Below are 26,008 nucleotides of genomic sequence, written 5' to 3'. Positions count from 1 at the left end.
CTCCTTTAGTGTTAGCTCAGGAGCGAGCCCAAGAGTTTTACAGGGAGAAATAACGCCTGGGCGGGAGGCTTGTAGGATAGGGAAATTACTGCACTATTAAAGGCGAATATAAAAAGCCCTACGCATGCCAAAGCCGGGACGTAGGTGCAGAAGTTGGGCTGGCACGCGCTGCACAGATTTTAAAAAGCACGCGAGTACGTGCGCATCTCCTGGTATGCGCAGAAAAAATGTTTTGTACAACAAAGAGGCAGGGCGAGGGCGTTCCTAGATTTCTCAATGAAATCTACGCTTGAGTATTTATGCACAGAAGTGCGCTCCGGGGTCCCCTCCCGTGCAACCTTACTGTAATATGGATGGCGTGTAAGTCCTGAAACAAAAAAAAGAGACTGAAGGCGTCGGCAGGGATTTAACGGTTGGGGCTAACAGGGTAAAAGGTAGGATAGCTAACCAGGGAGGTTAGGAAGTCATACGCTTTACCTGGGGGAACTGGGATTGAACTGGGAAAACTGGTAATTGCGTGGGCACGTGCCCACGCAGTACCGGTGGCATTTGCGCGCACATGCGCACGTCTATGTAAACTTGTGAGCACATGCACGCGAGTACAGCCTGTTTTATACAATGTGTGCATATACGTGTGCATGTCCATTGGCACAAGCTGGCATGCCGCGCTGCCGTTTAAAAGTTCCCGTCCCCCAGTGTGCGAGTGGAGGACGGGGATATGGGGGATCACCTCTAGTGTTATAGCAGACGGGGTGCAGAGTCCATGAAGTTACACGGACATGGTGGAAATAATTCAGTGGTATGGTATATCGAGAGGGAGGCAGTCCAGGAGGTTACCGAGACACGGGGAACTTCCTCTAGTGTTACAGCAGAGCTGTGAGGAATCTGAATGCTTCCCCCTTCAGAGGTGCTGCTGCTTTAGATTAGTAATAAGACATTCCTCCTTTCAGACACGCATCCTAGATTTCAGGCATCTCAGTCCTAGAGGCCTGACTTAAGCGTCTAGGTCGGGAGTTCAGCTTTCTCTGAATATCGGCCTTTCAATGCTTCCCTAAATCCCAGCTTACCTCTTTTCTTGGCTCGCTTCCATCCCATTTTGATCTTATTCCTGGATCTCCTATCGTTTTGTCCTGAGAGATGATGTCACGTTTTTTCACATCTTAGAATAAAATGGGGGCACTCTCTCTTTTGAATAAGCCCCTCACCCCTAACTAATGTGTCGTGCTCCAGCAACACTGCCACACGTGTGTACCAGGGCAGTGCCTGCCGGTGGTGGGGGAGTTTCTGGTTAGTGTCAGTTAGTAGCACCTCCCCACAGATTTATTCAAGTTCATCATGGAAAGTTTATTATTTATTCTCCTCAGGACTAAAATAAAACACAGAATTCCACCCCCTCCCCTTATAAAGTAGATTTTTATGATTCCATTTCTTTCCTCTGTTCAATGGATTAGAACATTGTTTTAATATAAACAGGGCCCTGGGTTCTGAATTTAATGAAGAATTTGCTTAACAGTTCTTAGAAAGGCCTTGAAACATTCACACCCCATCAGAGATGACACATTAATTCATCAGACAGGCGTGACTGGAAAGCTTTTTGCCTAGTCTGCGTCTATGGGTTGATATTCAAAGTTTCTGTTCGAAGTTCCACCTGTCCACGGACTGGGAAAGTTTTGTCCAGGAAAAAGCCCACCCAAACATTAGGCAGGGCCGATCTCAGGGCATGGTCAAACCTTGGCTGGTCAGCGCTCACAGAAAGCCAGGTAGCTTAGTTAAGCAAAGTCATCTGCTCAGCTTCATGCACACGTGGCCGGGCTGTGGCACTTAAAGCTGGCGTGGGGGGTGGGGGCAGGGACGGCAAAACAGGGCAATTTCCCAGGGCCTGAAGCCCGCAAAAGATCCCCACAGCTTCCCGGCACTGCCGGGCCCAGTTCTTCCGCCTTCCCCCCCAAATCAGGACATTCTTCTTAGTCCTAGCCTCAGTGGAAAACAGAAATCTGTGAGCTCCCAGGTGGGTGGCAGTGCAGGGAGTTATTCAAGATCAATAAATTCAGCAGTGCCGGCTTCAAAATTCATCTATAAAACTGAACTTGCTTTCACTTAAAATATAGCCAAGGCAGGGCCTCATCGCTTGCAGATAATCTTTTCTCAGGGGGGGGCCAGCATCTCATCCAAGGCACATTATTTTCTTTTCTTAAGCTCTAATGAGGTTAAAATGTTTCACTCCTAATGTGGCTCTTATTAAACCTGAAATAACAAGGCACCAGGCAGTTTGCAGAACGGGACCGAGCAGAGACAGTCGGACGCATCCTGCACTCACATTATCCTGAGGGCTTGTTGTAATGCAGACAGGAAGAAAGGAGCAGTCTTACCTCTCTCACTCGTGTACAGGATCACCAAGGTCACAACTGCACAGGTCATCAAGAGCAGCAAGACCGACAGCCCAATCTCAGCCAAGCTCCACCTTTTCTTCCCAGATTTGGTTGATTTTTCCACTATATCCATCTGACTTTCTGATTTCCCCATTATTGTAACTCTGGTTGGAGATAAACAAAGATAACAGCCCACACAGATGACTTAATATCGGCTAAGAACTGATAAGAGGAGTAGCAAGCAACTGAAGAAAACGCAGACTAGGGAGAGAGGGAGAATAGGAAAGAGAGAACAGAGAAAAAGAGAGAGCAGAATCCAATCCAAAATAAATAGGAAATACACATGAGCACTGAAAACAATTACATATATTTTTCCATCTGGTTGTCCATAGATTTCCCAATCTCATTCTCCATTTCAGAATCCAAAGGGGAAAGTGGCTCTGCAGGAGGGGGTAGGTGCCCTTCCTGCCCCTCAGCTTAAAAGCCCCCAGCCTCAGCGCCTGCAGGGATCTCCAGGGCAGTCTGTCGCTTTTTAGCTGGTTGTTGCTTGGAGATAATTCCCAGAAGCGCCCATTCAAGGATCCTCTCCACGGGGCTTTATGTTCTGCAAATCCAGAGACCCCCCTCTCCCCAAGAAACGTCTTCGGCTCCTGATCCTTTAGCTAGGAGCGAGGACAGGCGAGGCAGCCTTGCCTGGGCTCTCGGCTCCTTGATTCCTTTGCATCGAGATCTGCCGTTGAGGAGTCACTGTAGCAAACTCAGCGCAGCCCTTGGTATTCAACCCTTCTGAACCCAGATCAAAACTTCTGAGCTTCTCAGAGCTCCAGATAAATAAATGATCCCAAGGGAAGGGAGCGGGGAGAGGGAGGGGGAGAGAGAGAGAATGCCAGTGAAGTGAAGAAGATACTTTTTCTGGTGATGCTCTGCCTTATCCAGTGCTGCTGCATTTCTAAGGATAAAACTAGCAGCAGTCCTGCAGCTCCTTCTGCTGTGTGTATTCAGACATTTTGTTGATTAGGTGGAATACGCAAATGATCAATGCATCTTTTTTTTTTTTTGCCCCAAAGCCCAATTCTATATTTAAGAGACTGTGGAATATTATATCAGTTCTTGCTTAGGTAGAAAGCATCTATCTTTTTGATTTGTTAATTCGCTCTTTGGAAGCCATAAAGTGAAAGTATGTGCAATCTTGAGAGCAGCACAAGCGGGGAGGTTATTACAAAGGTCAGCATTCAGATGCACTCATCAGAAGGGGCAGTCTATAAGAGAAAGAAATTAACATATTTTCAAGGAGAAGTCTGGTGTTATTAGCAATGCAAAATGCTGTTCAGCCTGAACAGACCTCATGGTCTGTTCTGATCTTTGTAACCAATCCTCTGCCTCTTTCAATCCCGTAGGCCCTGCCCAGTGCTAGAAATGCTGGAAAGTGAATATGATATGTTTGGGTGAGGAGGGAGAAGAAAGCGTGGGGCCACGGGTGTGCCACAAATGTTTGTTCAAACGCACTTCCTTGAAACACCAAGAAAGATTTAGACCTGAATGGACAGCTGTCAGATCTGACTTGAACTTCAGCTTGAAGGCGGAATGAGAACCGGATGTGTCATTATAGACTAGATATTATTTATTTCTATGTTAGCCATGACTCTGGCTTTTCCTCCTCCCAGTTCTAGTGCCCCTGTTTTATTGTAACTTTCATTCACTTTTTCTCTCTTCGCCTATTGTTCACGTTGATGTTAATGGTATTGCACAGATGTTTATTGTAAACCGATACGATATGATTGGTATCATGAGTGTCGGTATAAAAAAACCCTAAATAAATTATAGCCAGCTCCACTCACTCTTATCATACAATCCCCTTCCCATGTCACAGCGCACCCCCACAGGCATGTGTGTACACACAGAATGAGCTCATATTTTACTCACCACGGCCGGCATGTTGTTACTCTCCACCCACGGTCAATTTCACACATAAAACAGGTTAAACCTTGAACTCATCCTCAGGCCATCCGCTGACCAATCACAGCTGAAGAATTTTCTCCAACCAGTTCCCTAAAACTTCTCTTTTGAACGAGCACTTTTCTGAGAGAAGCTTGCTCTCTTCTCACGCGGGACAAGGAAAGGGGTGAGCTGTGCTCTGCGTGGGATACGACCAGAGATGATTCAAGGCCACGGTGTGTATGAGAGAGAGAAGGGGATATGGCTCTCTCTGTGGGTGGTTTCTGCTAAGAGTCTTTAAGGGGAGGGGGGCACCTGTGTCTGTGAGGAGAGAGAAACGCTCAGGCTGGGAGTATTTTGCAGGGAGCTGGAAACCTCTCCCCCTCCCTGGCTAGCACCAGGTCTGGATTTTTTATTTATTTATTTTTTTACAGTTTGGTTATGTTAAATGCCATGAGACTCAAGGCTGCTGTGTTTTTCCATTAAAAAGAGAAAAAAAAAAGCAATAAAGATGATATATTTTCAGCTGCTGTTTAACATGACCTTCAATAAAAATAAAATTCCTAATTGGAAGTATTTAGCAGAACATGTGAATTGTGAAGTGCCATGAAATCTGCTGGAAGTGAAAGTAACCTAATCTTCTAGTTGCTGTTATATTTTTCTTTGAATTTTAGATGCTGCTCAGCCCACCATTAAAATTATGCACATAAACAACTGGAGAGGGACCAGCTTGGGAAAGTGAATTTATAAAAAGGCCTGTTTGTGCTTTGTCCAAACCATCTTTCCTCTGGTCTTCTTGAAAGGATTTTGATCAATATTTTAAACTTAATGTGATACGTTCTGAAATGCAGGACTCATCTGGAAACTGATGCAGGACTTATCTGGAAACCGATGTGATGTCTCGTCTGGAAACCAATGTCTCATCTGGAAACTGATGCAGGACTTATCTGGAAACCGATGTGATGTCTCGTTCGAATGTCAGTATAGAAAAATGTTAAATAAATAAATAAAAATATACTTTTTGCTTTTGTCCTGTGAATTTACATTATAAGGATTTTATAGTCTCTGTGCTTGAATGTGTATGTTGACAATTTGAATAAATAGATACCATTATGCTATTTAATATATTGCTTTTTGTTGTTGTTTTGTGGTTGGATTGAATTTGCAGGTTTTTGTTTGTTTTTTTTTAAAGCAAATTGTGGTGTAATGTGCATTTCATTTTATGTAGAGTTTACATTCTTACAATTTAAACAAGACTAAACTAGGCCATTTTACAGGGTCAAACATGTTAAAATTAACAATGAGTTCATGGCTAAGAATCTTTTTTATTACTAAAAATGAAGCCTACAACTGACATAGGGAAGGAAAAGGTGCAATACAAGAGATATGTGACACATGAGTTATGTATACAACTTTTCATTTAACAACCAAATGTGGACAATTCCACCACATGTCAACAAATGAAAGATGGTCACGAATCAATATTGTTGGGTACATAGGTTTACACTTTTTTTTGAGTCTCTTTTGTGCTTTAGGAAGAAAATGCGTATAACAAGGAAGAAATGTAATGTAGGCCAGGATACTTTAGGTCTTTAGACACTTATGTTTCTCCTTCTCTGATGTCACAAGCCAGGGTCTTACCCATCTGTTACTGAACGAGTGCTGCTGTATCTCATTCACCACTGAAGAGTTTTGCAAAGAGTTCTAGCAGGAGTTACTTATTAATGCTTTTGTTTAAAGATGACGAAAAAAAGCAGGTCGAGGCCAATGGTGATTTCCACCTTCTACTTTTTTCCACTGGGGGGGGGGGGGGAAGCACATTAAAAAAGGTTCACAGTGACCTGGCAGAAAAGATCTAAAGTCTATTTATTTATTTATTTATTATTTCTGCATGCCTGTGGTGCTTTATAGCTAGAGTAACAAAATTGCAACAAAGCCTTTGGAGCCAGAGGGAAGGGGTCTAGGGGTTGCGGGAAACTATCATTTATAATCTCTTACTTGTGGCTTCTCAATCATTTCCATGACAGTAGGCTGTGATGTCACCCATGACATCATCCTCGACACAAGTGCCAGTTGGCAATTCCAATCAGGCTTTATACTGGGCATTTTTATGATGTTCTGTAGTCATCTGCAGAGAATATTCTGGAGACTTGCCACAGAGAACCTCATGATGACTAGTTAAGATCATGTCAAGAGACAATAAAAAGCTGTACCTGAGCTGCAGATAGTGTGAAAGTAGCTATTTGAGAGAATAGTGCATGCACCTTTGGCAACTTACTCGCATAATTTTACACCTGCTACTTGTCATGCGTAATTGATATGAAACTTTATTGGCCGGGTGGGGGTGGGGGGGGGGTCTGGATGAAGAAGCAGGAAGATCTCTGTGACCTGGAGAAAGAGTGGGCAAGCTGGTATAGTAATTGGGGGAAAATGGTAACTTCAGTTCCGTGCGCATGGCTTAAAATATACTGGCACATGTAAAATTGGGTTTTAAGCGAGCAAGTGTTTAATTTTGTGTGCAAAATATACTTTTATATATTTTTAATATTGCTAGGAAAGGTATGTGCATTCGATGCATTGAAAGATTCACTTTCACTGCATTGCAGATGTTTGTGCCTAAGAATGCACGTGTAGCACGGTTGACATGTTTGTTGACATGTTGAATACTGTGTACAATTCTGGTTGCTGCATCTCAAAAAAGTGATGCAGCAACCAGAATTGTACACAGTATTCAAGATGCGGTCTCATCATTGAGCGAAACATTTTCTGTTTTATTCACCATTCCCTTTCTAATGGTCGCCCTTCTCTGTACCTTCTCCATCACAACTATATCTTTTTTGATGGAGAAGGTACAGAGAAGGGCTACCAAAATGATAAGGGGATTGGAACAGCTCCCCTATGAGGAAAGACTAAAGAGGTTAGGGGGCACTCCATGAAGTTAACATGTGGCACATTTAAAACTAATCAGAGAAAGTTCTTTTTCACTCAACGCAATTTGTTGCCAGGCAATGTGGTTAGTGCAGTTAGTGTAGCTGTGTTTAAAAAAGGATTGGATAAGTTCTTGGAGAAATCCATTACCTGCTATTAAGTTCACTTAGAGAATAGCCACTGCCATTAGCAATGGTTACATGGAATAGACTTAGTGTTTGGGTACTTGCCAGGTTCTTATGGCCTGGATTGGCCACTGTTGGAGACAGGATGCTGGGCTTGATGGACCCTTGGTCTGACCCAGTATGGCATGTTCTTATGTTCATTGTTATGCAGGGCTGGTAACTGTAAGGAACACTTTAATTCTCTGGGTGTAACTGACTAAGGGGTTTCTGTCATTTTCCATCTAAGGTAGAGTTTCTCAAACCTGCCCCAATGACCCCACAGCCAAGCAGATTCTGTCGATATCTACAATGAATATGTATCCATGGGAGAATCCGTTTATTGCATTAGACCTGCTATAGATTCATTGTGGATAGCCTATACATTTGATGGGCCTTGGGGTCCCCAGGACAAATTTGGGAAGCCATGATGTAAGATGAAAGTCCCAAGCATGTTCAATAGACTCAAGCTTTTCACTTCTCAGTGGCCAGAATTATCGGCTCGTTGCATGTCTGTAGGCCTTGATCTGCCACAGAAGCAGGGAGTCAGGGCTATATGCTGGGACAAGCAGCAGATCCTATGAAGTCTTAAACCTCAAGGTTCCTGCCTTCCTCCAACTGTCCTTTGTAATTCATAAGGAGGCAGAAATAATGTGACACCCATATATGCCAAGAGCTGTATGGGATTTGATTCATTCTCCGTTTGATGTTCTTTTAAGATCTTTGGTGGTGGGGGTGTTTCCTGAAATTGCTGTAGCCCCTTGCATTGCAGGAGTGAAACAGTGATTTCTGGATAGCTTAGTGATAAAAAGCATTTGCTGAATATGAGCCTGGGCAAATTCTGACTGTTGCCATGTGATCAGCATCTCACTAGGCGCTAACCTTGGCAGCTGTTCTCAGTTCCACGAGCAGCTGGTCTACAAATGTCATTAATGGGGTCAGGTTCTGTCATTCTGTACTTTTATTTGAAAACTGAGCTTAATCGTTGCAGCATGGATGGTCTAAAAGTCTTTTTAGAGGGTTTTTTTTCCCATATTGCTTCATGACTTTTTAGTCTACTTTCCTATAAGAACTGCCATTCTGGGTTAGAGCAAAGTCCACTGAGCCCAGCAAACTGTTACTCACTCCCAGGGAGCGCAGTGGTTTTCTTTAGTCTACTTGGATAACAATGTGTTATGGACTTTTCCTCCAGGAACTTATCTTCTTTTAAACCCCACTATGCTCGTCAGCTTTACCATGTCCTCTGGCAACAGATTTTTCAGCTCAGTAGTGCATTGAGTAAAAAAAATACTTTCTATGCTCTGTTTTGAATCTGCTGGTTGTTCATTGCATGGAGCGTTCCCTTGTTTTAGTATTATTTGAAATGATAAATAGCCACCCTTCATTTAACAGTTTCACCCACTCATGACTTTATAAATTTCTATCCTGCTCCCTCTCAGCCACCTCTTTTCCCAGCTGAAGAGTCCTGGCCTGCGCAGCCTCTCATCATAGGAGAGATGCTCCGTCCCCCTTTATCATTTTTGTCACCCTCCTCTGCGCCTTTACTAGTTTTGTTATGACTTTTTAAGATGGGGCAATCAGAAATGCACACAATACTCAAGGTGCAATCGTACCACGGAGGGATTCAGAGGTAATATGACATTTTTGGTTTTACCAGCTACTCCCCACAAAGTGGGGAGTAGCTGGCTTGTTACGGCGGTTACTACCCCAAACCAAATAAGCCTGATACTTCACTTTCAATGCATATCCAGCATAGCTCTCTGCTTCAACGGTAGGGGAGAAGAAAAACTGATACTACACGCATATCCAGCATAGCTCCCTGCTTCAACGGCAGGGGAGAAGAAAAACAACCAATAAGGGCTGAATAACACAGTCTGGGTAAAACAAATAAACATGGGTGTAGCTTGCTTATTGCGGCGGTTACTACCCCTACTACCCCTAACTAATCAAGCTTGATATTTCACTTGGTTGCAGCTCCATCACTGCTCTCTACATTCATGGTGGGGGTGGAAGAGAAATAGAACCAAAGAGCTAAGAGAAACAGATAAGTATGAGAAAAAAATGTGAAGCTTGCTGGGCAGACTGGATGGGCCGTTTGGTCTTCTTCTGCCGTCATTTCTATGTTTCTATGTTACCCTCCGTTCTTTTTTGGATTATGCCTAACATTCTATTTGCTTCTTTGACCGCCACCGCGCACTGAGCCAAGGATTCCTACAGGGATACTAACCTTATAAAATCATGTCTGCCCCACCCAATAACTGTTGAATGGTTCTTCCAATTTCATTCACTTTTCTGCCATAGATGGTAGCCTCCCCGATCCCCCAGCTCCAAGTGCCCTTAAAGCCCCCACCTCCTGACACTTAGAGTCACCTTATCTTTTTCTTTCCTGGGGGAATAGGTCAGGCCAGTTCAGTTGTAACCTCAGGGAGGACAGAGCACACTGTGATGTCAACAAGCAATTATAGCATGAAGCCATAATTACATGCAAATTTCATAGTGTCATAAAATTGCTGGATATCAGGGGTGACTGCAGAACATTTTTCAGGGGTGGGGGGAACAGGGGAAGCATAAGAAGAAAAATAAGGATATATAAAACTAAAACCATAGAAACAGTTACAAAACAATCAGTAAAATCTGGTGGGGAGGGAAGTGAATACCCCCTGCCCTCTCCCCACTTTGGGCACTAATGTCAGATAATGAATCATATGCCAAGACTTCATTTAAATATTTATTGATTTATATTATTTTGCATTCCGATATTCTGATAACAATCATAATGGTTCACAGCATAAATACAAATAAAATCACATTAAACACATAACCTTCAAATCCATATAAATAATACAACAAAAATATCATAGCCCTAAAAATAAAATAAAATACAAATAATTCAATGAAAACACATGAAATATACAATCAAATTTCATAACATGAAATATCATCAAAAAGATCATATTTCCTTCCTCCAGTTAGGACTCTTGCAGCTGCATTTTGTAATAGGTGAAGAGGTCTCAATGTACTACTGGGAAGACCTAAGAGGAGAGCATTACAATAATCCATCTTTGAAAAAAAACAATGTCTGCGAGACGGTCTGAAAATCACTAAAATTTAGAAGACGTTTTAATTGTGGGAGGTTCGATACCAATCTGAAATTACTTAGAATGTTATCATCAGCATTCCTGTTCTTTAAGATCAGCTTAATTATTGCACCTTTTAAAATTTCTGGGAGTTTTCCTTCTTCCAGTGATAGGTTGACAATGTCAGCAATAGGCCTTGCAATGATATTTGACACTGTCTTTAACTGCTTAATAGGTATCACATTTAATCGCTGATTTGCTGGGTTCATCTTTTTAATTAGTTTCAATTTCCGTAGAGGAAACTGAATCGAAAGCAGACCAAACTTGATCAGTCACATCTTGAAGGGTGATTTTTTTGTTGTGAGACTTAATATTATTAAGCAATCTCTGTAATTTTTCTTTAAAAAAGGAAGTAAAATCATTACATTTTGACTCTGTAATATCATTAATCTGATTTAGTTGCATCGGTTTGATTAAATCTTGATCAAAAGAAAACAAGATCTTCGGATTGAAATTAAAATCGTGTATCTTCCTAGCATAATAATCACGTTTCGATTTAATAATCTGAATTCTATATTTAGAGAGAAGCGTTCGATATACTGCTAGGGTTTGGGTAGTAGGATTCTTTCGCCACGCCCTTCCTCTTTTTCTTAAAACCCTCTTTAATTCTCTTAAGTCATGCGAGTACCAGGGGGCATTAAACTTTCCCTTAAAATTCCCTTGCTTTCTGATAACTGGACTTAATGAATCAGCGACTGTAAGAACCATATCAAACCAAGACCCCACTGCTCTATCAATATTATCAAATTCTAACTTTTGTAAAGCTTCAGGAAGTTGATCCACCAAATCATCGGTTACTCTGAGTCAGGCAGTTTGAGCGTTACAGTGAGGTGGAGTGATGTAGAAGGATTAGAAAGCAGCCACCTGGTGAGATATTGTTTCACTATCGGTATCTTTCCAGAATAAGCTAATCATTGTTTCAATTCATATTTACACTGCGCCCTGCGAGTCCCTCACCAAGCAACATGGAATAGTCTAAATGGACAGAAGATTTGTCTATCTAATGACCATCATACCCTGGTTGTTTGCAAGATCATATCTTCAATGTGCTTTTAAAGGCAGCAATTGGGTATAATCATCAGTCAATACAGACAGCTCTTTGTGAGTTCTCATTTTCCACAATTGAGGTTTCTTTCAGGATAATAATAGTGTAAATGGATCCATTTTATCTTATAGCAGCTACATTTCTACTTCCATACGCTGGGCATAGAATGAGGTGAATTCTTACTTCTGTTAGCTATTTGTCCATCATGGGCAGGCTGATGAAAACAAGGCTATGAAATACATGTCATTCTTAAAACCAGGGACTGTATGACCAGCATGTTAGTGCTTGCAAAGGATGTTTCAGAAGATCCATTAGTTCTACAGATCCCGTGCCACTCCCATATGGGTCATCGAAATAGGATAATCTGTCATCCAGACAGTTCTCCATCGGGGGGCACTGATGTCCTCTGTTTCCATGCACTGCCTCAGTATCGTCTTCCAGCTCACCTTCCCATGCTAATGCACACCAGGGTAACAATTAACGCCCGCAGGGTGCAATCCATTACCACAACCATATTTTAAGCACTCTCTCTGTGACTGTTTGAATGTACTTTGCACAACACATATGTGGTGCTCGCTGAAGATCAACTGCGTAGGGGGCAATTTGCAAGCATTTACAGGAAAGCAAGAAATGGCAATTGAGCTGGAAGAACTTTCAGAAACAGTGCTTGCTCTAATAGCTATGTCCAAGAGATTTTAAGCCAAATTTTTTGTAAAAAAAAAAACCCAAAAAACAAATTAATAATAATAATTTTGTATTTCTAGGCCATCTTTCCAAATTTTAGCTCAAGGTAGTTAACAATATTTTTTTCACGTACAAGCCCCTTCTCCAAACAGCTTGCAACCTGTGGGTACCTAAGACAACAGGAGATAAGGAAGATGATGCACAAGCATGCAAGACTCCACAAGAGGGGCTTTAGAGGCAAAATCCCAAAATAATGCTCACTATTCTGGCTTTTAGCACTCAATGCACTTTTTGTGAAGTGTTCTGATTTTGCAAGTCGTAAAATGCCATGCGTACTTCACTCTAAGTTAAATTTTATTCAAATACACAGTTAATGAATTGCTGCGATGTAAATTCATGCAAAGCAGCTCATTAACTATGTTCATGGTGCAAATGTGTGCTCAAAAAGGTCTTTGCAAGCTGCTTTTAGTAAAAAAGATAACTACACCTCAATGAGGTGCAGTTAGGGGCAGATATTAAAATCTACGCCCGATTTTATAACATGCGCCCGCAGCAAGGGGGTGCACACTTGTCCACCTTGCGCACTGAGCCCTAGGGGAGCCCCGGCCTCGGAGGGAACTTTCCTTCCGCTCCCCCCCCACCTTCCCCTATCTAACCCACCTTTATTTTGTTTTTTACATCTGCTTCTGGCAGGCGTAAATGGCGCGTGCTGGCCGGCTGCCGGCGCGCGATCCCCCCCGACACGGCCGCTGTGCCGGAGACCTCAGTCCCGCCCCCGCCCCTTTTTCAAAGCCCCGGGACATACGCTCGTCCCAGGGCTTGAGTGCGTCGCCGGGCCTATGCACAATAGGCTCAGCGCATGCAGGGCTTTTAAAATCTGGCCCTTAGCTTTTTTGTACCAAACTTCCTTGTGCAATTTTTCAACCCAGCTGACTGGCATAGGTAGAAAGATTGCAGGTGAAACTCCACAGCCTAGGACACAGCCCTCAAAGTGACTTCCCCAGGGTCACAAGGAGCATCAGTGGGGGAAGCAGGGCTTGAATCCTGGATTCTCCTGCTTTGCTGCCTATTGCTCTAACCCAGTGGTTCTCAACCTTTTTTCGGCCGGGACACACCTGACAGATGGTTCTCACATGTGTGACACACTGAACATGTGACCGTCACGGGGCAAAATGTAAATATACATTCTGCATCCTCAGGAACCCCCTCGACCCCCAAAAATGGGTGCAAAGCAGAACTAGGGCATTACCCATACAACTCGCCATACAAAAAAGATATTCTGGTTCTGATGACATCTCAGTAAAAGCAAAACAAACTCTCTTTACTGGCAGGCACAATACACCGACCTTATGAAAAGACAATAATTTACTACTACAAATATTTAACCAGGCCTTAAACACTAACACACCTACTATTAGGAAAACGGAGCAAGCCAAGCTGCTATAGATAGAAACCCACTTAGAAACAATTGTAAAACTATACTAATAAATGTTATAAAGCTGATGAACAAAATAACATCCAACAATTAAAAACTCATAAAAATGATTACACATTGTCCAAATATCAATAAAATATTTCAAAACAGCAGACACATCCCATAATACCCAATAATTAAAATGGCAGTCAATCAAGAAAAATAAGCTTAAAAAGCCACTTTTACTTACCCTCTCCAGCAACTCTCCTACTCCTTTTCCTTGCAGGCCAAGGCCAAAGGCACTCACCAGAAGCAGCAGTGGCTGCTGAAGCTCTGTCCTCACAGTCCTCTTCCTTAGGGCCCACAACCAGTCACAACCTGTCTCACACAGACCAGTCACCTCCCTAACTAGTATCTCTTCCTCACACACACACCAGTCACCTCCCTGACCAGTCGCTGTCTCTCTCACACAGACACTAGTCACCTCCCTAACTAGTATCTCTTCCTCACACACACACACCAGTCACCTCCCTGACCAGTCTCTGTCTCTCTCACACAGACCAGTCACCTCCCTGACCAGTCTCTGTCTCTCTTTCACACACACCAATCACTTCACTGACCAATCTCTGTCTCGCTCTCACAGAAACACATCACCTCTGACAGTCTCTCTCTCAATCACACACATGCTCTGTCACTTACATAGAAGCTCTCAATCACACACAAATGCTCTTGCTCCCATTCCACCACACACACACAAAGCTGCCACTCACACACCCAGGCACCCATTCTACCACACACACACACAAAACTGCCACTCATGCACCCATTGTACCACACACACACACAAAGCTGCCACTCATGCACCCATTGTACCAAACACACACAAAGCTGCCACTCATGCACCCATTGTACCACACACACAAGCTCTCACTCATGCACTCAGGTACCATTCTACCACACACACACAAAGCTGCCACTCATGCACCCATTCTACCACACACACACACACAGCTGCCATTCATGCACCCAGGCACCCATTCTACCACACACACACTCATGCACCCATTCTACCACACACACACAAAGCTGCCACTCCTGCACCCATTCTACCACACACACAAAGCTGCCACTCCTGCACCCATTCTACCACACACACAAAGCTGCCACTCATGCACCCAATCTACCACACACACACAAAGCTGCCACTCATGCACCCATTCTACCACACACACACTCATGCACCCAGGCACCCATTCTACCACACACACACACACTCATGCACCCATTCTACCACACACACACAAAGCTGCCACTCCTGCACCCATTCTACCACACACACACTCATGCACCCATTCTACCACACACACACACATGCACCCATTCTACCACACACACACAAAGCTGCCACTCCTGCACCCATTCTACCACACACACACACAAAGCTGCCACTCCTGCACCCATTCTACCACACACACACAAAGCTGCCACTCCTGCACCCATTCTACCCACACACACACAAAGCTGCCACTCCTGCACCCATTCTACCCACACACACAAAGCTGCCACTCCTGCACCCATTCTACCCACACACACACAAAGCTGCCACTCCTGCACCCATTCTACCCACACACACACAAAGCTGCCTCTCCTGCACCCATTCTACCCACACACACAAAGCTGCCACTCCTGCACCCATTCTACCCACACACACAAAGCTGCCACTCCTGCACCCATTCTACCACACACACACACGCTGCCACTCATGCACCCAATCTACCACACACACACACACACACACACACACACTCACAAGCTCACATGGAGCCTCTTCTCATTGTTTGGCCCAATATGCCTGGCCTCCGCTTATCAGTCGCTGCTGGCCTGACCTCCAGCGGCGTGCAACGTCTCTCCAACTGCCTCCGGCGGTGTGCAGGGTCTCTCTGCTCTTCGTCCCGCCGGCCTTGCCTCTGGCGGTGGCGCACAGATCACTCTTCAGCTGCTGGTGGCGGCGCGCAGCGTCTCCATTCTTCGGCCCCGCCGGTGGTGCGCAGCGTCTCCATTCTTCGGCCCCGCCGGTGGCGCGCAGCGTCTCCATTCTTTGGCCCCGCCGGTGGCGCGCAGCATCGCTTCCTTCTTCGGCCCCGCCGGCGGTGCGCAGCATCTTTCCACTCTTCAGTCCTGCCCCTGGGGAGAAGGGAAGCACAAGCGGGGCTGTGGGGCACCGGGAGCCGCGTTGGCGACACACCGGTTGAGAACCGCTGCTCTAACCACTAGGCCACTCCTCATTAAACAAAAATGAATGAAAGCTGTAATGGTTCCTTATTCCCAGGGAGTTAAGTAATGTGAATGGCTGCTATAATCTGGGAACCTTTGAAGGAGGAGCCAATGTGCTTTCACAAGCTCAGGCTTGACATCATCTTTGGATTTTCTCAAATTGTCCCAATAAAAGCACCACAATCTGCAATGACTTTCGTTTCCTCAGGCTACTCGAATGCTGCAAAGTGCGATGGAACTGGAAACTAATATAGAAAACTGAGCAGATGATCTATGATGGAAACAACCCATAGGCAATTCATGGCCCCTTTGGCCAAGATCTGAGCTGAAGTTGGGCTCTTCTTGGCATTTTTGTGGAGCCTGAGAGCCTATACAGTATAGGGGTGTTAATGCCCTGCTGGAAACATGATAATGTAATGATGACCATTGCCAAAGCAGAAGGATTAAATCTCGTATGGAAAAAAAATATAGACACACATATGCAGACACATATCAGAGAGTGAATTTTGCTATCAAGAACAATTTATGAAGTGTATAGACTGTAACCGAATAACTAGGTCAAGAACTCCTTCCACAATCCTTCATCATGCTGCCGTAAAAAGTATAAGAAAATGTTTGTGCTAACACCACAATGCTCTCATTCTCATCTCTCCTTCTGCTTTACTGAAAGCACTGTGTTACCTGACCTAGGTCATGTTATAGACCGAGCTTGGCTGAAAACAGGAAAATAAGAGGGTCATTCTGTCTCAGCAGGCTGAGGCTGCATCGATAGGGCTAACCATTTCACTAAAAGCCGCACCATTCCAGCTTTAATGACATTAGCTCCTGTACCTCCGGGGCAGGGCTCATAGAGTACCCCAGCCTCAAAGATATGCAGCATATTTTAAATGCCTCTTAATTATTCGTGGTTTTAATTGCCTTAGGAGTTTAAAATTGCTTTACGCAATCTATGCCATCATCAGGGCCCATAAATCTGGGTCTTGGCAGATTGCATTAGCATTATACTTGAAAATGAGAAGGGTCTCTTACAACAAATACCATGCTCATCTTTTCATAACACATCTGCATAGTCCTTCCTATGGAAAGAGTTATTTAGTCGTTAAAGGTATTTTAAAACCTTTGAGTATATCCATATCGCTAATCTTTTGGCAGTGATGAGGCACTGTCAAATGATGCATAAAATCTGGAGCTGTGAAACCTATCTCCACCTCTCACTCAGTCACCTTGAGGAACTTAATTTAGCCTTCCTGCACTTAAACCTAGCTATGAGGCCTTGGGGAAGGGAGTTTGTAATATGACTTGCCTACGTACTCACGCCCCGCCCTCATCTTTCACATTCTCAAGTTCTCCTTTCTCCATGTCCCTGTCTCCTTTCTTACTCCCTTCTTCGTATCGTCCTTTGCTCTCTCTCCCTCTCTCAAGCTGCTAGCCTAGGGCACTCACTTTCTACTTTGACCCATATAAGACAAAGTTCACGTCCATTAAGGGTTGTGTTTAGGCCGGTCGATGCTTTTGTGGCCTCTGCGAATTGAGGTCCCACAAGATAAGCAACACAAAAATAAAAAAATGTTCTGTAGCTGGCATTGGAAAGAAACCCAGAAATGTCAGAAAAGTTTGCTTCACTACTAGAGGAATGATTAACTCCCCGGTGGTTTGGCTCTCTTGCAGTCTTTGATCCTTTGAGTCATGCCTTGCCTGGTAAACTTTACCAGAGTATCAGGGGAGCTCCTGGTTTTGATGCTCAATGGAAGGTAAGTGAAGGCATGAAAGAGCTTCCAACAGAGGAAGGACAAGGGCTGGGGAAGACTCATCAACAGGTAGAGTAGACAAGTGCCTATGGACAACCAACCCAGTGGGGCAAGCACACGGCCTGTGTACGTCGTTTGATTTATATCATCAGCTGAGGCACCTTCTTATCCAAACAAGTGGCTGGGAGGTCACCAGGGATGATGATCTTCCTTGTCCCATGTCACATCACATATGAATGTTGTGTGTTTGTATGTGTGTGTGTGGAAGGAGGGCTAATGGCATCTGGGGGTATAAATATGTCACTAGGAGGAGAAAGGCAAGTACAGTAGGTATGGGGCAAGCATAGAAGGTTTTAAGAGGGTGAAAGTGAGAGAAAAAATCTGTTCTGCAGTATTGCAGCAGTGTGGATGGACCTGGAAGCTTTAACAGGATGCCATATTCATTTTCAATGTCTTAAGATTCCTCTTCTTTCATTACCTCTGCTGGGGCTAGGCTGCTATTTCACGCTCTCCCTTTCTGTGCCAGTACCTGGAATCAGTGGGAGTTGGTCCATGAAGACATTAGAATGCCCTGAGGCGCATCCACAGAATTCCTTCCCAATTGCTTCTGGAATATTATTTTTTTAACCTTAATATTAAAAAAAAAAAGTACATTGCAGGAGTGTAGTTATATCCATTTTGTCCATGGTTTATTCTAGATCTTTTATATAAGACCCATGTTTACACCAGCAGGCAGGGATGGTTTATTATATTATATTTATTATTATTTATTATATTATAGTTTGAAAGGTCCCCACAGAGGTTTGCAGCTGCTTTCTCTGTGGATACTTTTTCCCTTCAAAACAACATGCGTAGTTTGGAAAATGCCAATCTACACACATCGTTGCTTTCCTCAACCTACCATGCCTCCGACTGGTCTACTTTTTCCATGGGTAAAAACCGCATGTGGTTAATCCCAGTGTGTACTTTCACCCATGTGCAAAATGGGTGGCTTTGGAACACAGTGATTGCCTCAGGGTCTGTGAGTGAGAGAGAGAGAGAGAGAGAGAGGGGGGGGCATGGGGAGATAAAGTGCCCTGCTTGGGTCATAAAGAGTGTCAGTGGCTGAGGAGCAGGAAGATAAAATGACTCCTCAGGGTCACATAGAGAGTCAGTGGCTGAGGAGCAGGGAGATAAAATGACTCCTCAGGGTCACATACAGAGTCAGTGGCTGAGGAGCAGGGAGATAAAATGACTCCTCAGTGTCACATACAGAGTCAGTGGCTGAGGAGCAGGAAGATAAAATGACTCCTCAGGGTCACATAGAGAGTCAGTGGCTGAGGAGCAGGGAGATAAAATGACTCCTCAGGGTCACATAGAGAGTCAGTGACTGAGGAGCAGGGAGATAATATGACTCCTCAGGGTCACATAGAGAGTCAGTGGCTGAGGAGCAGGGAGATAAAATGACTCCTCAGTGTCACATACAGAGTCAGTGGCTGAGGAGCAGGAAGATAAAATGACTCCTCAGTGTCACACAGAGAGTCAGTGGCTGAGGAGCAGGGAGATAAAATGACTCCTCAGGGTCACATAGTCAGTGGCTGTGGATTAGGGAGATAAAATGACTCCTCAGGGTCATTTAGAGAGTCAATGATTGAGGCACAGGTATAAAGTGACTCCCAGAGGTTCCCATAATAAGTTTGTGACCAAGGCAACAGGTATACAGGCTTCAGTGACAAAGGAGAATCTAGAGTTCTTGTCCCAGAACTTTAAAATGTAATTTTGGAGAGTGGCAAGGCTATCAAAAAAAAAGATAGACCTCTCTTGTTCCCAAAGTTAGTATAAAAATGTAACAAATTATTTATATCTTTATATATAGAGGGAGAGAGAGAGAGCATATAAAAGAAACGAGAACTAGGACATCGCAGCAGTGCCGAGAATAGGCAAGGATATAGCAATTAATATTGATAGAATTTAGTCCAGTCCACAGGTCCTCCAGGACTGCACCCAAGTCCGGTTTTCAGAATGTCCGCAATGAATATTCAGCAGACATATTTGCATGCATCTAGTGCAAAAGATATAGTTACAATGGACAAGTTACAGAGAAGGGCAACCAAAATGATAAATGGGATGGAACAGCTCCCCTATGAGGAAAGGCTGAAGAGGTTAGGGCTGTTCAGCTTGGAGAAGAGACGGCTGAGGGGGGATATGATAGAGGTCTTCAAGATCATGAGAGGTCTAGAATGGGTAGATGTGAATTGGTTATTTACTCTTTCGGATAATAGAAGGACTAGGGGGCACTCTATGAAGTTAGCATGTGGCACATTTAAGACTAATCGGAGAAAATTCTTTTTCACTCAACGCAAAATAAAGCTCTGGAATTTGTTGCCAGAGGATGTGGTTAGTGCAGTTAGTGAAGCTGGGTTCAAAAATGGTTTGGATAAGTTCTTGGAGAAGTCCATTAACTGCTATTAATCAAGTTTACTTAGGGAGTAGCCACTGCTATTAATTGCATCAGTAGCATGGGATCTTCTTGGTGTTTGGGTAATTGCCAGGTTCTTGTGGCCTGGTTTGGCCTCTGTTGGAAACAGGATGCTGGGCTTGATGGATCCTTGGTCTGACCCAGCATGGCAATTTCTTATGTTCTTATCTGCTTCTTTTGATTACCCTTAAATTTTGGTCGGTTTGTGGCTTCTCAAGCGCCAGAGTCGAGAACTTGGATCTGTTTTAAGTTTCGGCATCTGATATTAAACAGGAATTTAGAAGCTGCAAAGTAGCACGAAAATAAAACCAAAGTGACAGACCACAAAAAGTCTGAGCTAAATCAGGTTGTCAGGGAAAAGGACTGAAAGCTAAAGAATGGGAAAAAAATGGACTCAAAACAGATAGAGCTAAAGCTGACACATACAGCTTAGAAACCTTATCACAAGTATCCAAACCTATGAAAGGTCCTTGTCAGGCCCCTTTGCCTTTCTTAAGCCAAATAATTCCTTAAAACAGGGAGTGGTGCATGCCAGTGCTTCCCTCGGGATTCATTTTATGTGAGCCTTCCCAGCAGACACTAGGAGGAGATTAGAAAGCCTCCTACAGGAGAGGATCTAGGAGTCATAGTGGATAACACAATGAAATCGTCAGCTCAGTGTGCTGCGGCAGTCAAAAAAGCAAACAGAATGTTAGGAATTATTAGGAAGGGAATGGTCAATAGAACAGAAAATGTCATAATGCCTCTATATCGCTCCATGGTGAGACCGCACCTTGAATATTGTGTACAATTCTGGTCGCCGCATCTCAAAAAAGATATAATTGCGATGGAGAAGGTACAGAGAAGGGCAACCAAAATGATAAAGGGGTTGGAACAGCTCCCCTATGAGGAAAGGCTGAAGAGGTTAGGGCTGTTCAGCTTGGAGAAGAGACGGCTGAGGGGGGATATGATAGAGGTCTTTAAGATCATGAGAGGTCTTGAACGAGTAGATGTGACTCGGTTGTTTACACTTTCGAATAATAGAAGGACTAGGGGGCATTCCATGAAGTTAGCAAATAGCACATTTAAGACTAATTGGAGAAAATTATTTTTCATTCAACGCTCAATAAAGCTCTGGAATTTGTTGCCAGGGGATGTGGTTAGTGCAGTTAGTGTAGCTGGGTTCAAAAAAGGTTTGGATAAGTTCTTGGAGGAGAAGTCCATTAATGGCTATTAATCAATTATACTTAGGGAATAGCCACTGCTATTAATTGCATCAGTAGCATGGGTTCTTCTTAGTGTTTGGGTAATTGCCAGGTTCTTGTGGCCTGGTTTTGGCCTCTGTTGGAAACAGGATGCTGGGCTTGATGGACCCTTGGTCTGACCCAGCATGGCAATTTCTTATGTTCTTAGAAGGTCTTCTCTCAAGGCCAGAGGGCAGAGAGAAGCTTGAAAGGCTAATTGAGGGTAAGGAGGCTACAATAAACTACAGGGAGCTGCCTGTGAGGCAGCAGCATGGTGGATTATTACGCCACAGGATCCGGAGGATGTTCCACAAGTGAACCACTATCCCTGATCAAACACATGCTGTTATCATGTGAGAAGCCTCATTTATTTGGTTGTATGCTAGTTACTGACAAATGATTAAAGCTTACTACCTGGGCAGATCTTTGGGAACCACAAACCATTGTGCAGGAGGGACTTTTTTTTGTTGAGACATGGCTTAAAGACTATTGTTCTCCCACCAGAGGAACCTGAAGACAAATCGCCTTCCCCCCTCATACATCGGGATCCCCATACCTGTGTTTATGCTCTAACGCACCGCTTACCCTGTTATAAGTCATGCCAAAGCTTCACAGCTGAAATCTCAAGCAGGCATTTTGTGTAACATAGTAGATTACTGCAGATAAAAGAGCAATTGGCTCATCCAGCACAGTATGCCCAGTTATTCCAGTTCCCACCTGCCACTGTAGGTGCTTGGCCACCTGAATGAGCTCACATCTTACCCAAGTCAATTCCTTATCATCTTTCTCTATGGTTCTCTGCTATCCTGGGAAGATGAGTGGACAAACTCTCATACTTAATTCAACAATCCAGTACCAAGCTTAGTAATTAACTGAACAGCTAGTACATCCAAATTAGCTTGTGCCAGTGTGAGAATCTGGAGAACTGTGCTCTTTAGGAGGGAGGGAGAGACCAATATTATCAGATTTTCCTTGGCACTCTAATGCATCTCTGTCAAGAATGGTGGATGGAGATGACAGCCATTGCTTCAGAGAATGGGAGCCTGCTAGCCAATGGCATTATTGAACTCGGCAAGTTTCATCTTTGTCTATCAGCTGCGGACACACTGTTTTCTGTACTGCAAAATCCTGCAGGAAAATCCCAGATAATCTAATTAAAACACTATGGGATGCATTTCTGACTCCACTGTGGGATTTGCTGCAAATCAACCAAAAGCTAGTGGGGCTATGGTTTTGCCTTCCCAAAATATAAGCATGTCTCTGGATGTTTTACTTTCTAACATAAAAAAATTGTAGTTGAATCTGTGTCCCTATGTGCATTTATGCTTGCATCATGTTAGGACAATGTCTCAGTCACTCTTTAAAACATAGCATCAAAGGTTTCTCAATTATGCCCAACTGTACACATAAAATATTACTAAATAATTAAAACACAAGTTAAAACAAATAAATGCATTAGCCTTTCCCCTTCTCTCATTCCCAAAGCAAAATGAGAATTTTAAATTGCGTGAAGGCATCCAGCTGCTTTTTGTTCTCACCATGGCGGGAGTTAGGAGATTGGGGCAATGCATTTTTGTTATCAATCTCTGATTTTGCATTACCCTGTCTCATCCAAAAGGCAAACACATAACAAAGAGCTGAAATGTAACTTGTTTTTTTAAATAGGGGAGATGGATCCTGCTTGATAGAAACATAAAAACATGATGGCACAAAAAGACCATACAGCCATCCACACAACTAATTCAGCTTTACAATTCCCATCGCTCCCTCAGAAATCCTGTGTTTATCCCGTTCTTTTTTTTAAGTCAGATACTCCATGCTTTGTGTTGGGCCAGAATTGGGCACGACAGACCCCCGGAGAGGAAGGGAGTCCCAGTCTCTGTTTACCATTGGCACTTACTGGCTGGACTGTGCTAATTTCCCGAAGGCACAGCGGTCCATGTCTCCCTGTCAGGGAACGGTTGCTGCAATGGGCTGGACTGGACAAGAGGAGTAAGAGACATTAAAGATGGGATGGGTAATCATGAATGAAGGGTCGTGGCACCATACAACCAGTTGGATTGGAAATCCGAGGAGTAGGAAGAGGGCGGGAATGATCTTAACAGAAGATATGAGTTTTATTTTCAAATGTTTTCTACAAAAAATTGTTAACACCATGGAGGCTTTGAACAAACAAAAGAGAGATCAGTCAGAAAATCAACACAGCAAAGAAACAAGCAAGCTGAAAACAAACAAAATCGCATTTCTGCTTTAAGTAGGGTGGCAGTGTAGCAAGAAAACTCTAAGAAACAGGGACTTAATATGCCAGAAGTACATCTGCCTCCCCAAAATGGAAACCTGCGTAGAATAAATGTTGTAAAACAAAAGATCTGAGTTTTCAGCAGAATGGTTCTTTCAGAGACACCCTTTCAAATGAAATAGCAAGACGCAGCAGCACTTAATTGAAGGCGATAATTAAGAACTTAACAGTTTATTCCAAGTACTTCCTTTGTACTGTACTTTTAACAATTCCTCTCTTTCTTCCATGTGTCTTACACTAAAGCAATTAGGAAGCCACGACAGTGAGATTTTACAAAGTTGTCACCATTTGACACTGCATTGTTTTGCAAGATGAGGATAAAAAGATTTCGTACAGCACATTATGAAAAAAAGTCTTGCCAGGAGGCTAAAAATTCATTCTGAATTCCGAATGCTCACTTCTCCTTTTCTCTTGTTTTTATGACAGCTTTCCCTACTGAGCGATTTATCTTCCACATTTAATTCACTTTCACCTACAATATAATTTAGCATCAGCTGTCAGTAACAAACGATAACATGAACCTTCGGTCATCCTTTTCCCTTAATCATCTGGAGGTTAGGGGTGAGGGAAGAAGATCATTTGAGAAAGAAAATGATGTTCTAACATTCCCACTTTGGGACTCCAGTGGCTCAGACGTGAAGAGGTTTGTGTGTGTGAGTTGGGGGGGGGGGGAGGGGGTCAAGGAATGGGCTCCTGCCATATTTGGCGATAGTTAAACAGGATGTCTTTAAAATCCGAGACTCGGAGATGAATTGGGACTTAACATCCTGCTTGGCTTCCAAACCTCAACCATCAAATCAACCATATAACAATGCAATAACGGTGCAATAATCCTTCCTTAAATCCTATAGAGAGGCTCAGCATTGCCCTAGGGATGAAACGGGGCAGACTAGATGGGCCTTATAATTCTTATCTGCCCTCATATTCCTTCACTAAAAAGCACTGAAATCCAAAACGAAACCTTTCACCAATTTGCGCCAGCCAGAGCGATGGTACATGATGCACAAAGAGCTGGAAATAAAATGAAACAGTTATCAAATTTCATGCTGAAGGGACAGACTCAGCGGCAGTTTTCTAAGTTTGGCTCCTTGTTATTAACATTGAATTGTTCTATTGACTGTGTAGCACGTAATAAGTAACATCTAAACAAGGTAATCAGGTTTCATTCTGAAAGAAGAGTGCAGCTTAGCTTGGCAAGGAACTAGCACATCCTGTGTGCACTACGTTTATACTGAGAAATATGAATATTAGCAAAAGTTTGGGTCCCAGATACCACCTTCTTGCACTGTAGGAAGTAGCACGAAACAGATCTGCATCTGCTTATTAGCTGAATGATGCACCTAGAATGCTCTGCTATGGAGCTAACATTTTTCTGGTGAAAAATTGCTCACTTCTGTGAAATTCCACTGAACTCCAACTTTTCCTTTTTTATGGCTGTAACACAAACTTTCGCATTTGTTGGGTTGCTTCGGAGGTGAACCATTGTCCTACATGAAATAAAGTCACATTTCACATGAAGGCTCTTCCGTGTTCTATTCCCCCCAAGGATTCGATCAAACTCTTTGACTACTCTTGCCCTACACCGTTGTGAAAGCCTAGGAAAATCTCAGCACCCAACTCTCTGGCAACTCTTCATTCATTTACCTTTTTGGGTGGCAAAAACGAGACAGATAAGTAGGAAGCTGAAAAATAGAACAGTTTCCTCTGTATTTTGGATCCAGGACAGGTGACCTTGGAAGTTTTCCCTACCTGTCTCCTGTGAAGGATGACTCCGCTGCCGGAGGCAGGAGGCTTCTCTGATGCAGCTCCGACGTTCACATGTTCCCCACGAAATGCTGGGGGCTTTTTAAGGAGCCTTTTTCTTTCCCCAGGAAGATGGCATTCCTCCTCTTTCTCTGGCCGTCTCTCTCCCTCTGTCAGCAGCACAGACAGTGCACAGGTATCCGAGCCGTCCAATGAACACACGGGACTGGAAAGGGGCAGGGGCTTTAACTCTTCCCTTTCCACGCAGGGCTAAACTGATGAGACAAAGAGAGATGCGGCTCTTGTAACGAACGAATGCATTTCTCCCGTTACTCATCCACTGCCAAATGCTTTTTACATCCAACTTATGCAGTTCTCAACTTATTTTCGGGGTCTGAGTATAGTAAGAGAAGAGTTTATCTTATAACCAATACACATAATAAGGTGAAGGGTTATACACAGCATATTTGCCAGTCCTGGCTTCAATATATCCTTATGTTACGGTGAAGGTTTGTCCAAAGAGTTATCACATATTCCACTATGTAACATTATTAATATTTGGTGTTATGCTTTTTTTTTTTTTAAAGTCT

At 43.5% G+C, this 26,008-nt stretch overlaps 1 protein-coding gene across 5 annotated transcripts in view; it reads right to left on the bottom strand.

The window, feature by feature from the left end:
- The window catches only part of LOC115076545 (membrane metallo-endopeptidase-like 1), an 81,633-nt gene extending 56,045 nt beyond the window's left edge, over window positions 1–25,588 (bottom strand). The window contains exons 1-2 of one of the 5 annotated variants that reach the window (XM_029578111.1): window positions 25,425–25,588; window positions 2,370–2,533 (exon numbers count right to left, since the gene is read on the bottom strand). In XM_029578111.1, the coding sequence (XP_029433971.1) occupies window positions 2,370–2,523 (154 nt within the window). In that variant the 5' untranslated portion in view covers window positions 2,524–2,533; window positions 25,425–25,588. Of the gene's footprint in view, window positions 1–2,369; window positions 2,534–2,733; window positions 3,280–4,292; window positions 4,457–25,424 lie in introns of those variants that run through there. The other 4 variants (XM_029578112.1, XM_029578113.1, XM_029578114.1 and 1 more) reach the window with 4 other exon arrangements.
- Window positions 25,589–26,008: the final 420 nt, after the last annotated feature.

Source organism: Rhinatrema bivittatum, chromosome 15 (assembly GCF_901001135.1).
Source record: "Rhinatrema bivittatum chromosome 15, aRhiBiv1.1, whole genome shotgun sequence".
Classification (NCBI taxonomy): domain Eukaryota; kingdom Metazoa; phylum Chordata; class Amphibia; order Gymnophiona; family Rhinatrematidae; genus Rhinatrema; species Rhinatrema bivittatum.
Note: the sequence above shows the minus strand (reverse complement) of the source record. Positions and strands in the feature narration are given on the sequence as shown.